A 14,020-nucleotide genomic window follows, 5' to 3' on the forward strand; every position below is an offset into this window, starting at 1 on the left:
ACATAGTTTTTGAAGCAACTGAGAGAAAACTCTCAATCTTTTAATTCTAGAGACTTTTGGAAGAAAATAAGCCCAATTATTCTTTCCTCACATAAGTCCTTTGATCATATTTTCCTAGAGTTACAGTACTTCAGACATCTGTTTGAAGTTTGAATAATTAGAGAAAATCAGACCCAACTTACAAGCTGTGTTTTATAGTCTTCTCAGTTCCATGTACTCTTCCAAGTTTGATCAAATCATTCCCTTTTTAAGATACGTTCTTTACAAAGCAGGTTTCGCAATGTTAAATCTCTATAGGTTGCTGAACCCACATCAGTACAAACTGCACTAGTACTCGCACCAGGTATCTCATGAAGGAGAGTGGATGGCCACAGGAAGGATAAATGGATGGACAGATGAGTACCTCATTGGGCTGATATCTGTATACAAAGAAAAACTTCCTGTTTAAATTTTAGCCCAGGTGAAAAGATGAATAGGTACCTTAAATCGAAGAGGCAAATGATCTGATGATTAACAAGCTAATACTATAATGAAGAAGCAGGTCACTGACCTGTGTCAGGGGACTTTATACACTATGCTACTTAGCATGATAAAAATTGACATTATGATGTTTTTTATTATTTTATGCTGCAGTAAGTACATTACCAAATGTTCCTTTTGAACAGTTCAGCCAAATGGCCTTTGGTCACCTAACTTGATTTTCTTATTAGCCAATCCTAACATTTATCTTAGACCCATAAACCTGCAGAACAAAATCTTCCCAGATTTTCCCACTTCATAATAATCAAAAGAAGAGGCATTGGTGGGCCGGGGTGGGGGGAATTCATCACAGCATCATCGTAGGTAAATTATGATTGAATCTTGTGAGGGGTATGGGGGAAAGAGACCAAGAAGACAGAGGCAGGAGGGAGAAGGGGGTAAAACATATTACTAAAGAAAGAAGGAAAGCATGAACACAGGAGCCTCATAAAAGGGATTGTAGGGTAGGTATTTTGTCATTTATGCATGTTAGTCTTCTGTCTAATGCATCTCAGTTTCCTTTGTCATATTATATATGTCTGGTCCTAATCTTATCTTTGTAAAATGTCATTAGAACATTCAGAATCTATTGAATAAAATTATAATTTATCTTTTATTCCACTCAGTGAATTGTTACATATAACAGCAGTAACATTTCTTCTATATAGGTATAGTTTTGTTACATTGTTATGTTTCATAATATATGCAGACACAAAATAAGGAGTACAAATGAATCCACCAAACTTTGATTATGAAAGATAATTTTCTTGACCTTTTATTCACAAGAAGCTAGGTACTCCACCCCTTTGCTTATGGTATTTACTGTGATTTAGTGAAACTTGGGAAAGGAGACAAGGAAAGACACAGAAAGCATACTAGACTCAAAAGTGTGCTCCGGCATTGTGTGGAATGTAAGGAAATGGAAATTTCCCTCCACTGTGACCATCCAGAAAGATTTTATTAGAAGAATGTTTTGCCTGTGCTTACCTCTTCAATGTGAAGCTCTTAAGAGAAAGGAAGCAGAGTTTTGGGGTGCTCATTAGCCCTATTACTACAGTCTTATAACTGTAAATAAGTAACCCTTTCCTGCAAAGGCATTTGAAATGGTCCAGGGAAATTAATTCTTGGAAAACCAAAGGGGTAGGCATTGCTTTTTGGACTGTGTTGTGAAAAATATATCAGATTGCCATTTTAAAATTGAGTTATGTTGTAAATTCAACTAAAGCATTTTACTCTGTGGTGTGTCAAGTTACACCTCTAACCATTCCTAATAAAGACATATATGGAGATGAAAATGAATATAAAATGAATAGCAAGCCAACCACTTCTATATTTGAGAACTCTGTAGGTAAAAGAAGGAGGATGTAGGGAAGAAGGTGCAAAAGGTGGAAGAGAAAAGGAAGGAAGGCAAGAGGGAAAGAAGTCAGGAAAAAAGAGATACGTTTTTGCATGTTTGTTATCCTACCTGACATCTGTTCATTTCGTCTGTCGATAGGTTGGAGGAGCGCATGCCTGCACACCCAATAAAAATATTGAAATGGTTAGTTGAAGACACAGACTTGGAATTGAGTGACCTCATAGACCAGCATCAAATAAACATGTCCTTGTGCAGCTCTTCATCTGAGCTCTTCCTTTCAAAGGGGTGTGGGGTTTTTTGACGTTCTCTTTTAAGCATGGAAACTAACTGGATCAGCTGGGATTCCTTTTGCTCATAGGTTTTTAAAATTTGGATTTTTGCAAAAAGTCTCTATGTTTAACATTTTTATTTAAGGCCTCTCTGATTCTGAATCGAATTGTCATCATGACCATATCATAGGAAAGCAGTCAATCAAGCCTCTGATTTGCCTACTGTCTGTCTCAGCTTCCCAGAAAGCCCATGTGTCCCTTCACAAAGCTGGTTATTGTTCTCATTGAAGGGAGCTGACTTTGAAATTCTGTGAAGGTAAAAATCCAAGTATTTTCAAAGTATGAAGATGTTTGTAAGGGATAGTTCTTAAATATCTTCAGGTGGGATGCTGAAGATAAATGTGATTAACAACTCTACAAAAATAATAGCTAATTCTCTTTTACTGAAGCCACGAGTCAGGCCAATTACTGTGTTACTTTTTCACAGTTTACAATTCTAAGCATTCTATTTAAGTGATACAACATTATAATATTAACCTCAACACCAAGTAAGTGTAGTTTTTAAAGGCATTTTAAAAATGTTTTTAAAAAGCAGTACCTTGTTTGAATCTCTCTCAGGAAAAAAGTTCCTTGGTGGTAAGTGGGGCAAATATCATCGTGGCCCCATAATGATACATGCTCACTTCAGTTAATTTTCCAATATCCCATAATACCTGTAGCTGGGTAAAAGCCTATCCTCTGATTCTTTCTTTGCCTGTCCTCATAATCCAGAAGTATTAGTTATGTCAGTGGGAACTTATCATGAAATTTTTTCTTTGATAATTTGAATTCTATCCCAAAGTAAATAAACTGAGAAAGAAAATCCTGTTTTTTTGAAGGAAATGGTATTGAAATGTAAACAGATAGAATATTAATGAACTGAAAATATCATTGTGAATTGACATTTAAACTAAGATTAAATGAAAACTAACCTTAATCAATATGCATTAACTATTTTCTTTTTCTTTTTTGCCCAAAGATTTATTTAAAATGATACTGGCATAAAGTTGAATACATTTTTCTATATTTTCCCTGTACATAATAGTTATTTGTGAGTAATGGAGAGGCCATTTTATTAGTTTAATCATGTTAAGTTTTCCTATATCTCTTCCTCCCTGCTAGGAAAAGGAAGATGACAAATCAGACACCTCAAGTTCTCAACAGCCCAAAAGCCCACAAGGTCTGAGTGACACAGGATATTCTTCTGATGGCATATCAGGTTCACTTGGTGAAATTCCAAGTCTTATTCCAAGTGATGAAAAGGATTTGCTCAAGGGACTCAAGAAGGACTCTTTTTTACAAGAAAGCAGCCTCTCCAGCCCCTCAGATTTGGCTAAGTTAGAAAGTACTGTCCTGTCCATTTTGGAAGCCCAGGCAAGTACACTTGTTGAAGACACGTCAGGAAAGAAAACACACCCTGAAGTGCTTTCTCCTGAGCCACCTAAGGATGAACAGAAAACTCAGAGTTTATCTGAAGCACTGGAAACTATAATTTCAGAAGAGAAACTCAAAGAGAGTCGAGAAGAAAAAGATACATTTACAAAAGATGGCCAAAAAGATGCTCCTTCCAGAAAGGACCACAAAGAAAAGTCTGAGTTTGTTGATGACATAGCTACAAGAAGACAGCCTTATGATTCGGTTGAAGACAGTAGCGAAAGTGAAAACTCACCTGTCCCACAAAGAAAACGGAGAACTAGTATTGGTTCATCAAGCAGTGATGAGTACAAACAGGAAGATAGTCAAGGATCAGGTGAAGAAGAGGACTTTATTCGCAAACAAATCATAGAAATGAGTGCTGATGAAGATGCTTCAGGTTCTGAAGATGATGAGTTCATTAGGGACCAGCTGAAAGAGATCAGTAGTACTATTGAGAGCCAGAAGAAGGAAGAAACAAAGGGGAAAGGGAAAGTAACAGCAGGGAAACACAAACGACTGACTCGAAAAAGTAGCACAAGCTTTGACGAGGATGCAGGGAGACGCCATTCATGGCATGATGAAGATGATGAGACATTTGATGAAAGTCCTGAAATTAAATACAGAGAAACTAAAAGTCAGGAGAATGAAGAACTTGTAGTTGCTGGTGGAGGAGGGCTACGTCGATTTAAAACAATTGAACTCAACAGCACGATAGCAGATAAATATTCTGCAGAGTCATCACAGAAAAAAACAGCATTGTATTTTGATGAAGAGCCAGAATTAGAAATGGAAAGCCTGACAGACTCACCAGAGGATAGGTCAAGGGGGGAAGGATCTTCGAGTCTTCATGCTTCCAGCTTCACTCCAGGCACATCTCCTACATCAGTGTCATCACTTGATGAGGACAGTGACAGTAGCCCAAGTCACAAAAAAGGAGAGAGCAAACAGCAACGCAAAGCTCGGCACAGATCACATGGTCCTCTTTTACCTACTATTGAAGATTCTTCAGAGGAAGAAGAATTGAGAGAGGAAGAAGAATTATTGAAGGAGCAAGAAAAGCAGCGGGAGTTAGAACAGCAACAAAGAAAGAGTTCCAGTAAAAAATCAAAGAAAGACAAAGATGAGCTTCGGGCTCAGAGAAGGAGGGAAAGACCAAAGACACCCCCCAGTAATCTCTCTCCCATTGAAGATGCATCTCCAACAGAAGAATTGCGTCAGGCTGCGGAAATGGAGGAGCTTCATCGATCTTCTTGTTCTGAGTATTCACCTAGCATAGAGTCAGATCCAGAAGGTTTTGAAATAAGCCCAGAAAAAATAATAGAAGTGCAAAAAGTTTATAAATTGCCCACAGCTGTGTCTTTATACTCACCTACAGATGAGCATTTTATTACACAGAAAGATAGTGGCCAAAAGGTATTAAAAAGTGCTGAGGAGATATATGAAGAAATGATACATAAAACCCACAAATATAAAGCTTTTCCAGCTGCAAATGAACGAGATGAAATATTTGAAAAGGAGCCTTTGTATGGTGGGATGCTAATAGAAGATTACATTTATGAATCTTTAGTAGAGGACACATTCACTAGTTCAGTTGATGGCAGTCTGCTAACAAGGCAAGAAGATGAAAATGGATTTATGCAGCAGAGAGGGAGAGAGCAAAAAATAAGACTTCCAGAACAGATTTATGATGATCCTATGCAGAAAATTACAGACCTCCAGAAAGAGTTTTATGAGTTAGAAAGCTTATGTTCTGTTGTGCCTCAAGAAGACATTGTTTCAAGCTCTTATATTATCCCAGAAAGCCATGAGATAGTGGATTTGGGTAGTATGGTAACTTCGACCAGTGAAGAAAAAAAATTACTAGATGCTGATGCTGCCTATGAAGAACTCATGAAGAGGCAACAGATGCAGTTAACACCTGAATCCAGTCCAACCCAGCCCCCCATCAGGGATGACATGACAGAGTCTACTATGGACTTTGATAGGTTGCCTGATGCATCTTTGACATCAAGTATTCTTTCGGGAGCATCCCTTACAGATTCAACTAGCAGTGCCACACTCTCTATTCCAGATGTTAAAATAACCCAACATTTTTCAACAGAGGAAATTGAAGATGAATATGTAACCGATTATACAAGAGAAATTCAAGAGATAATTGCCCATGAATCATTTATTTTGACATACTCTGAGCCTTCAGAAAGTGCTACAACTTTTCCACCCTCTGACACACCTTCCCTCACATCATCTGTTTCTTCAGTTTGTACCACAGATAGCTCCTCACCCATTACCACCCTTGATAGCATAACCACAGTTTATACAGAGCCAGTAGACATAGTAACTAAGTTTGAAGATTCTGAGGATATTTCTTCATCAACATATTTTCCAGGCAGCATTATAGACTATCCAGAAGAAATAAGTATATCTTTAGATCAGACTACTGCACCAGATGGTAGAACTAGAGCTGATCATATTGAGATTTCCTTCTCTGATGTGCCACCTTCTGTCTTAGAATCTGAAGAAACTAAACCCAAGGGACTACTTGCTGATACCATTTCCACTGACTTACCTATACCTGAAAAAGACCCAGTGAAGAAAGCCAAGAAGGAAACTGGGAATGGAATTATTCTGGAAGTTTTGGAAGCTTATAAAAGGAAGGAGTCAGAGGTTGAAGTAACTAAAATTAGCTTATCTGAAACTATGTTTGATGAACCACCTTCTGGAATAGTCCTTCCAATGAAAGAGCCAGTTTCAACTGCATGCCTTATATCTGAAGTCTTTGGTCAAGCAAAGCCCGCATCTCAGTTTCCATCTGGCAGTCCTTCTGTTTCCTCTCTTCCAACTAGTACACATGTGTTCTTACGCAGTTCTTCTTTGGACACATCTGCTCAACCTCCACCCCCTCCCCCACCTCCACCCCCCCCTCCTCCACCTCCACCTCCTCCTCCTCCCCCACCACTTCCTCCACCAACCTCACCTAAACCCCCTATTCATCCTAAAAAAAAGGTAACAGTTACAGCTCCAGTGACTCTGACAGCTCCACCTCTAGTTGACAGTGTTACCACTATAGAGACCACAGCTGTTCCAAGGAGTAATGGGTTTCCTGTAACAAAAATATGTACCACTGCACCTCCACCTGTTCCTCCTAAGCCGTCTTCAATTCCATCTGGACTTGTATTTACACATAGACCTGAGCCAAGCAAACCTCCCATTGCTCCTAAACCAGCAGTTCCTCAGCTTCCAGTAACTACACAAAAACCAACAGATACATACCCCAAACCAACAGGTCTGTCTTCAGCTTCAAATATGACATTAAATTTAGTCACTACAGCAGAGTATAAATTGCCTTCCCCTACCTCCCCACTTTCCCCTCACTCTAACAAGTCCTCACCAAGATTTTCCAAATCCCTCATGGAAACTTACGTGGTTATCACATTACCATCTGAACCCGGGACTCCAACAGATTCTTCAACTAGTCAAGCAATTACCAGTTGGCCCATGGGATCACCCTCCAAAGATCTGATTGCCATTGAACCAGTATTTTCTGTAGTTCCTCCTGTGACCGCTGCAGAAATTTCACATTCATCAGAACAGGGCCTGTACATCTCAGGAGGTTTGGAGACATTTTCTGCTATTCCTATTGCAACACTATCTTCATATCAAGCAGCTCCAAGTTCAGTTACACAGTTTCTTAAAACTGAAGTTTCTAAGGCTGAGGTTTCAGTAGCCAGAAGTACAGTCCCTAGTGTTGGTCTCGGCAGTGTCGCTATCACAATTCCTCCAGAGCCTCTTGCTTTGGACAACCTAACCTTAGAAAAGCATCAGCATAAAGAAAAGGGAAAGTTGCAACTTACTGGTGATGCCATCGATTTGCGTACAGTACCAAAAGTGGAAATTAAAGTAACTGAAAAATGTATGGATCTTTCTGCTTCTACAATGGATTTGAAAAGGCAGACTGCAACAAATGAAGCTTATGGGAGACAAATCAGTGCTGTCCAACCCTCTATTATAAATCTCAGTGCAACCTCATCAGTAGTGACTCCAATATCCCTGGCCCCTGAGTCAGTGACTCCTATCACGTGCACAGTTGGTGCAAGTTACACCACGGGCACAGAAAGCTTTGTGGGTATAGGACATGCAACAACACCACCACTTCAGCTTACTACATCAAAGCATACTGAGCTCCCATACAGGATATCAGGTGGCCAGTCCTTTCCTACAGTTAGGCAGGAAGCACCAATAAATTTATCTTTAGGTACTTCAGCACACGCAATGCCACTGGCTACTACGAAGCCCGTTACTGTGCCTCCTGTTGGTGTCACAAATGGATGGAGTGACAGCACCATGTCCCAGAGAATCACTGATGGAGAAGTAGTGGATCTCAGTACAACAAAGTCTCATAGAACTGTAGTGACAATGGATGAATCTACTTCAGGTGTGGTGACCAAAATAATAGAAGATGATGAAAAGCCTGTTGATCTGACTGCGGGGAGAAGAGCTGTGTGCTGTGATGTGGTTTATAAGTTACCTTTTGGAAGGAGCTGCACAGCACAGCAGCCTGCAACTACTCTTCCTGAGGATCGTTTTGGTTATAGGGATGACCACTATCAGTATGATCGATCAGGGCCATATGGTTACAGAGGGATTGGGGGAATGAAGCCTTCCATGTCTGATACAAACTTAGCAGAAGCTGGACATTTTTTCTATAAAAGTAAGAATGCCTTTGATTATTCAGGAGAAACTGATGCAGCAGTAGATCTAACTTCAGGGAGAAGTTCTGCAGGTCAGTATGATGTGGCATCCGACCTTTCCTTGAAATATCATGGTGTTCCTCATCTCATATCAGGATGAAAATGTGGTCCCTTTTCCATTTTGTTACTTTTTCTCTTTCTTTGGATATTCTGGCAACATATTTTGAAGTACATGTGCACTTTTATTTCTCCAGTTTTTAGAAATTTGTTTTGCCCAAAGTCATCTGCATGTGCCTGCATGTTCAACATTGCTTTTACTCAGCATTTAATTAGGTTAACCAGTGAATTTGCATGCAGTCCCATTAATTATGTTCATCAAGATTGAGAGCTCTTTCAAACCCCAAAACCATCGTTCATTCTAGGAACTGGACTATAACTCTACCCTGTATTTCAGGTGAGGTAATGGATTATTCAAGCAAGACTACAGGTCCATATCCAGAAACACGACAAATCATTTCAGGAGTTGGGATTAGTACTCCACAATATTCCACAGCAAGAATGACGCCACCTCCAGGACCCCAGTATGGTGTGGGAAATGTTTTGAGGTCAACTAATGGCGTTGTCTATTCTTCAGTGGCAACTCCAATCCCCTCCACATTTGCTATCACCACACAACCTGGCTCCATTTTCAGCACCACTGTGAGGGATCTGTCTGGTGTGCATATGACTGATGCAGTGACTACATTATCCACCCTGCATCAGAGCCAGCCAATGCCTAGATCATATTTCCTAACAACAGGTGCATCTGAAACAGACATTGTAGTAACTGGTATTGATATCAATGCCAGTCTGCAGACTATTACTATGGAAACTCTTACTGCTGAGACAATAGACTCAGTTCCCACATTAACCACAGCATCTGAAGTGTTTCCTGAAGTGGTGGGAGATGAAAGTGCTATTTTAATTGTCCCTGAAGACGATAAACAACAACAGCAGCTAGACTTGGAGCGTGAGCTGTTGGAACTGGAGAAAATTAAGCAACAGCGTTTTGCTGAGGAGTTGGAGTGGGAACGTCAGGAAATTCAAAGGTTCCGAGAACAAGAAAAGATCATGGTTCAAAAAAAGCTGGAGGAACTGCAGTCTATGAAGCAGCACCTTCTCTATCAGCAGGAAGAAGAACGTCAAGCCCAGTTCATGATGAGGCAGGAGACATTAGCTCAGCAACAGTTACAGCTGGAGCAGATCCAACAGCTGCAGCAACAGCTTCACCAGCAGCTAGAGGAGCAAAAAATTCGCCAGATCTACCAGTATAACTATGATCCTTCTGGAACTGCCTCTCCACAAACCACGACAGAGCAGGCAATGTTGGAAGGTCAGTATGCTGCCCCAGAAGCCAGTCAGTTTTGGGCAGCTGAAGATGCAACCACTACAGCCTCAACCGTTGTGGCAATTGAAATACCTCAAAGCCAAGGATGGTACACGGTTCAGTCTGATGGCGTTACTCAGTACATTGCCCCACCTGGCATCCTGAATACAGTTTCAGAAATACCCTTAACAGATGTCGTTGTAAAAGATGAAAAACAACCCAAAAAGAAAAGTTCTGGAGCTAAAGCCCGTGGACAGTACGATGAGGTAGGGGAAAATACGGCAGATGATACCCGCTCTTTTAAAAAGATAGTAGACAGTGGTGTACAAACTGATGACGAAGACACAGCAGATCGCAGTTACGCGAGTAGGAGAAGGAAAACTAAAAAGAGTGTTGATACAAGCGTCCAAACTGATGATGAAGATCAGGATGAATGGGATATGCCTGCTAGATCAAGGAGAAAAGCTCGTGTGGCAAAATACGCTGACAGCACTCCAGAGGCTGAGAAGACCAAACCCCTTTCCAAAGTCTCCAGTATAGCAGTTCAAACAGTGGCAGAGATATCTGTGCAAACTGAACCGGTCGGAACCATACGAACACCTTCGATACGTGCACGCGTGGATGCCAAGGTAGAAATAATTAAACACATTTCAGCACCTGAAAAGACTTACAAAGGGGGCAGTTTAGGATGTCAAACAGAAGCAGATTCAGACACACAGAGCCCTCAATATCTGAGTGCCACATCTCCACCCAAAGACAAGAAACGCCCAACACCTTTAGAGATTGGTTATTCATCTCACCTTCGGGCAGATTCCACACTACAGCTGGCTCCTTCCCCACCCAAATCTCCAAAAGTCCTTTATTCACCCATCTCACCACTTTCACCAGGCAAAGCCTTAGAATCAGCCTTTGTACCTTATGAAAAACCCCTCCCTGATGATGTAAGTCCACAGAAAGTACTGCATCCAGATATGGCTAAAGTTCCCCCAGCGAGTCCTAAGACAGCCAAGATGATGCAGCGGTCCATGTCTGACCCCAAGCCTCTGAGTCCAACAGCAGATGAAAATTCCAGGGCTCCTTTTCAGTATACCGAGGGCTACACGGTAAGAGTGATTCTTTTCAGTTAGAAGACAATGGATGAGTTGATGTTAACCATGTGTTTGCAGACTTTAGGAAGCAATAAAACTGCTGGGACCTTAGGAACCTAATGCTGAATTTCAGTGAGTATTATTTCACTAGTAGTTTGGGGAAGAAATAAAAATGCATACATTCCCACAAAAAGAAAACATACTATTTTGTAAGCACAAATGAGAAAGGATCTACTATTTTATGACTTAATGATATTGAAAATTTTGTTCTAATCTTGAAATCTCCCAAGTGTTTATTATAGGCCATGATTTCAGTGAAAATAATTAATATTCATACTCAGTGATGGTATAAACATTGGATATAAACAAATAAGGCAAAGATAGCTATAAAGTTAGACTCATGGATATGGGAATTCTTAGTGGAAAGGTCTTTGGAGATTCTTGAATTGGTCTCTTCTTCCTGTAGCTAGAATGTCTTCATAAAAAGGTTTGGGACATTTACTGCTCAAAAGAACATTTCTGAGGCAGGCAGGTGAATGTGTGATATAATCTTCATGGTTCATTCATACCTATTTTGCTTCTGACAACTGTCTAACCTCAGGTAAGCCTTAGTCCTGGTGCTTTCATAAAAGCGAATAAAAATGTTTCTTTGAATAAAAGAGATTAATAAATATTATTTAGTAATATATAGATATGATTCAGAGGGAAGAGAACATATAGAGATATGTGGAACACATTTGTGAAGAACTCTATAGCAAAAAATAAATATTAACGAGCTCTAAAAGCAGATGTATCCTATTTAAAGTCTAATGTAATTCTTTAGAAGGTTATTGTTAAATATAATGGCTCAATTTAAAAGTTTCTCTTAATGCACTGATTTCTGAACTCTAGGTCTTTAATCCCAGAAGCCTCTAAACATGTTTTTCTGAGGTATTGCTATATTTCCCCTGACCCATGAACAGGATGGAGCAAAAGTACTTTTACAGTTGTGAGTATGCAAAACACAGTTCATTCTTGTATTATTATTTTATTATTTTCTACACAATCAACTATAAACCTACTTTTGCCCCATCCTGTATATTAAACATTGACTGTCAACTGAAAAATATGTCATTATACATTTATAGGTATGTAGAAATATCAACCATATAAATATTACAAGTTCATGTTTAAGTTTTCTAGTTCTATAGTGACTTTTTTTTATTATGTACTTTCTCAAACAGTATATCCGAAATGTAAAACTGTTTTCATGTGGAGGACAGAGGTCGTAACTATTAAGTCAGGGAACCACTGGTACATTGAGATTTCATTCAATTTATAGATAATTATTTTTATGTGTAGCTTTGTTTCTAGAATTAAATCTGTTGTGAGATGTTACTGTAACTCGGTTATACAATACAGGTATTTTTACAGCTGTGGCCTGTAAATGCACCTAAAGAGTTACTTATACCCTTTGCAACAGCATGGATGAAACTGGAGAGCATTGTGCTAAGTGAAATAAGCCAGGAAGTGAGGGACAAATACCATATGATCTCACCTTTAACTGGAACATAAGCAATAGAAGGAAAAAGCAAACAAAATATAACCAGAGACATTGAAGTTAAGAACAATCTAACAATAGCCAGGGCAGGGGTGGGGGGTGGGGGCGGGGACACTGGGTAGAGGGGATTACAGGAACTACTATAAAGGACACATGGGCAAAACCAAGGGGGAGGGTGGAGAGGGGGGAGGGAGGTGGGTTCACATGGGGTGGGGTGGAGGGATGGGGAGAAAAGGCATACAACTGTAATTGAATAACAATAAAAAAAAAAAAAGAGTTACTTGAAACACTTGATAAATGTGTTTCCTAGTAGTATTTGAAAGTAATGTTCAAGGTTTCTCTCATTAGAAAGATTAGGCTTTTCCACTTGATCTAGTGATCATTTACTTAATATATGGCCCTGTACTTTTAATTCAAATGAACTCAGTTAAATAAGAGATTCAAGTTGTCAATATTTTTTCCTCACAATGTTTACTTTGGACTTGGAAATATGAATTAAAAGCTACAATGGGTTGTATTGAATCATAAAAGAAATTGAGTAGAATTACTAAATAATGCCCTGACCCTGAAAAATCCTAGGAGTATTGAGCCTTGGAGCACAATTCAACAGCTCATTTTTCTAATTGATCAAACTCAACACATGCTGTAATGCGGACAAATTGTATACAGACTCAGAGATACTGTTTTACTGCACACACGCAGGGTAGGCCATTTTATATACAGGCAAGGTTTTTAGCACTTTAGGAACTTTGATTCTAGAATGTGAATTTCACAATCTGTTTCTTTGTAAATTTCTAGTCATACTTTGAGACTGTTTTAAACTAAGTTAATTTTTTAATTAGAGGCCTGGATTATTAAGTATTAGCTGTATGAAAAGAATAATCTTCTAAGTGATATTCACAGTGATATGAGCTTAAGAAATGTAGCTCAGTAGTGTACATATTGTCAATTTTCTCAAACCAATAAAGCTGAAAAAAATCACACTGTTCAGTTGCAATTGAGACAGCACAGTTAACACTTACAATGCAGTGTGGAAGATAAGTTTTGTTCTATATGAGATACTGTGGTAAGATCTCCTCTTCCTGGAAGTGTCAAGAAGATGAATGTGAGATTTCTGTTGGACCATGAAGAGGAAAATGACAATCATTCTAAAGAGAGGGAACAGAATGTGCAAATGTTCAGATGGGTGAACGGATTATAAAGCAAAGAGGAGCAATGAAATTGGAAATTTACAAAGGAGAAGGTTGCAGGGGATCTAATTTGCTGAATTGGAGTTCCAATTTACTTCCCTTCATGGTAGAGAGCCTAGATCAAAGCCACCATCATTTTTTAATTTTCACCGCGTACTAGCCCTTGGACTCCCTCTACTCTTGGCTTTCTTCCAATCAGTTCTCTCAACTGCATCTAGGGTGATTTTCTAAAACGTATGTCAGAGGAGATCATGCATTCTACAGTTTAAACTCTGACAGATTTTTATTAGATTCAGAATATATATCAGAAATGTCTTAACAGGAGCTCAAATGATCTTGTCTTGGCCTGTCTCACAACCTCATTGGTCATTTACCGCATTTGCCTCCCCTCCCACCCCCAGCACCTTCTTGCTCTACTTCTATGACTGACCTTACCCTTCCTGCTTTGGATGTGCCAACCTCATCCTTACCCAGGGCCCATGTCTGAATCTCTCTATCTCCCCGTATCTTTGCCTGGCTAACTCTGGTGTACATGTTTCTGCTTAAAT

The 14,020-nt window shown here is 39.5% G+C and overlaps 1 protein-coding gene across 8 annotated transcripts in view; it reads left to right on the plus strand.

Annotated features, from left to right (window-relative positions):
• The window catches only part of PCLO (piccolo presynaptic cytomatrix protein), a 353,234-nt gene that overhangs the window by 156,587 nt on the left and 182,627 nt on the right, over window positions 1-14,020 (plus strand). For 7 of the 8 annotated variants that reach the window (XM_053926477.2, XM_053926478.2, XM_053926480.2 and 4 more), the window contains exons 5-6: window positions 3,307-8,380; window positions 8,743-10,757. In XM_053926477.2, coding sequence (XP_053782452.1) covers window positions 3,307-8,380; window positions 8,743-10,757 — 7,089 coding nt within the window. The remainder of the gene's footprint in view (window positions 1-3,306; window positions 8,381-8,742; window positions 10,758-14,020) is intronic. The other variant, XM_053926482.2, reaches the window with a different exon arrangement.

This window comes from Desmodus rotundus, chromosome 6 (assembly GCF_022682495.2).
Source record: "Desmodus rotundus isolate HL8 chromosome 6, HLdesRot8A.1, whole genome shotgun sequence".
Classification (NCBI taxonomy): Eukaryota; Metazoa; Chordata; class Mammalia; order Chiroptera; family Phyllostomidae; genus Desmodus; species Desmodus rotundus.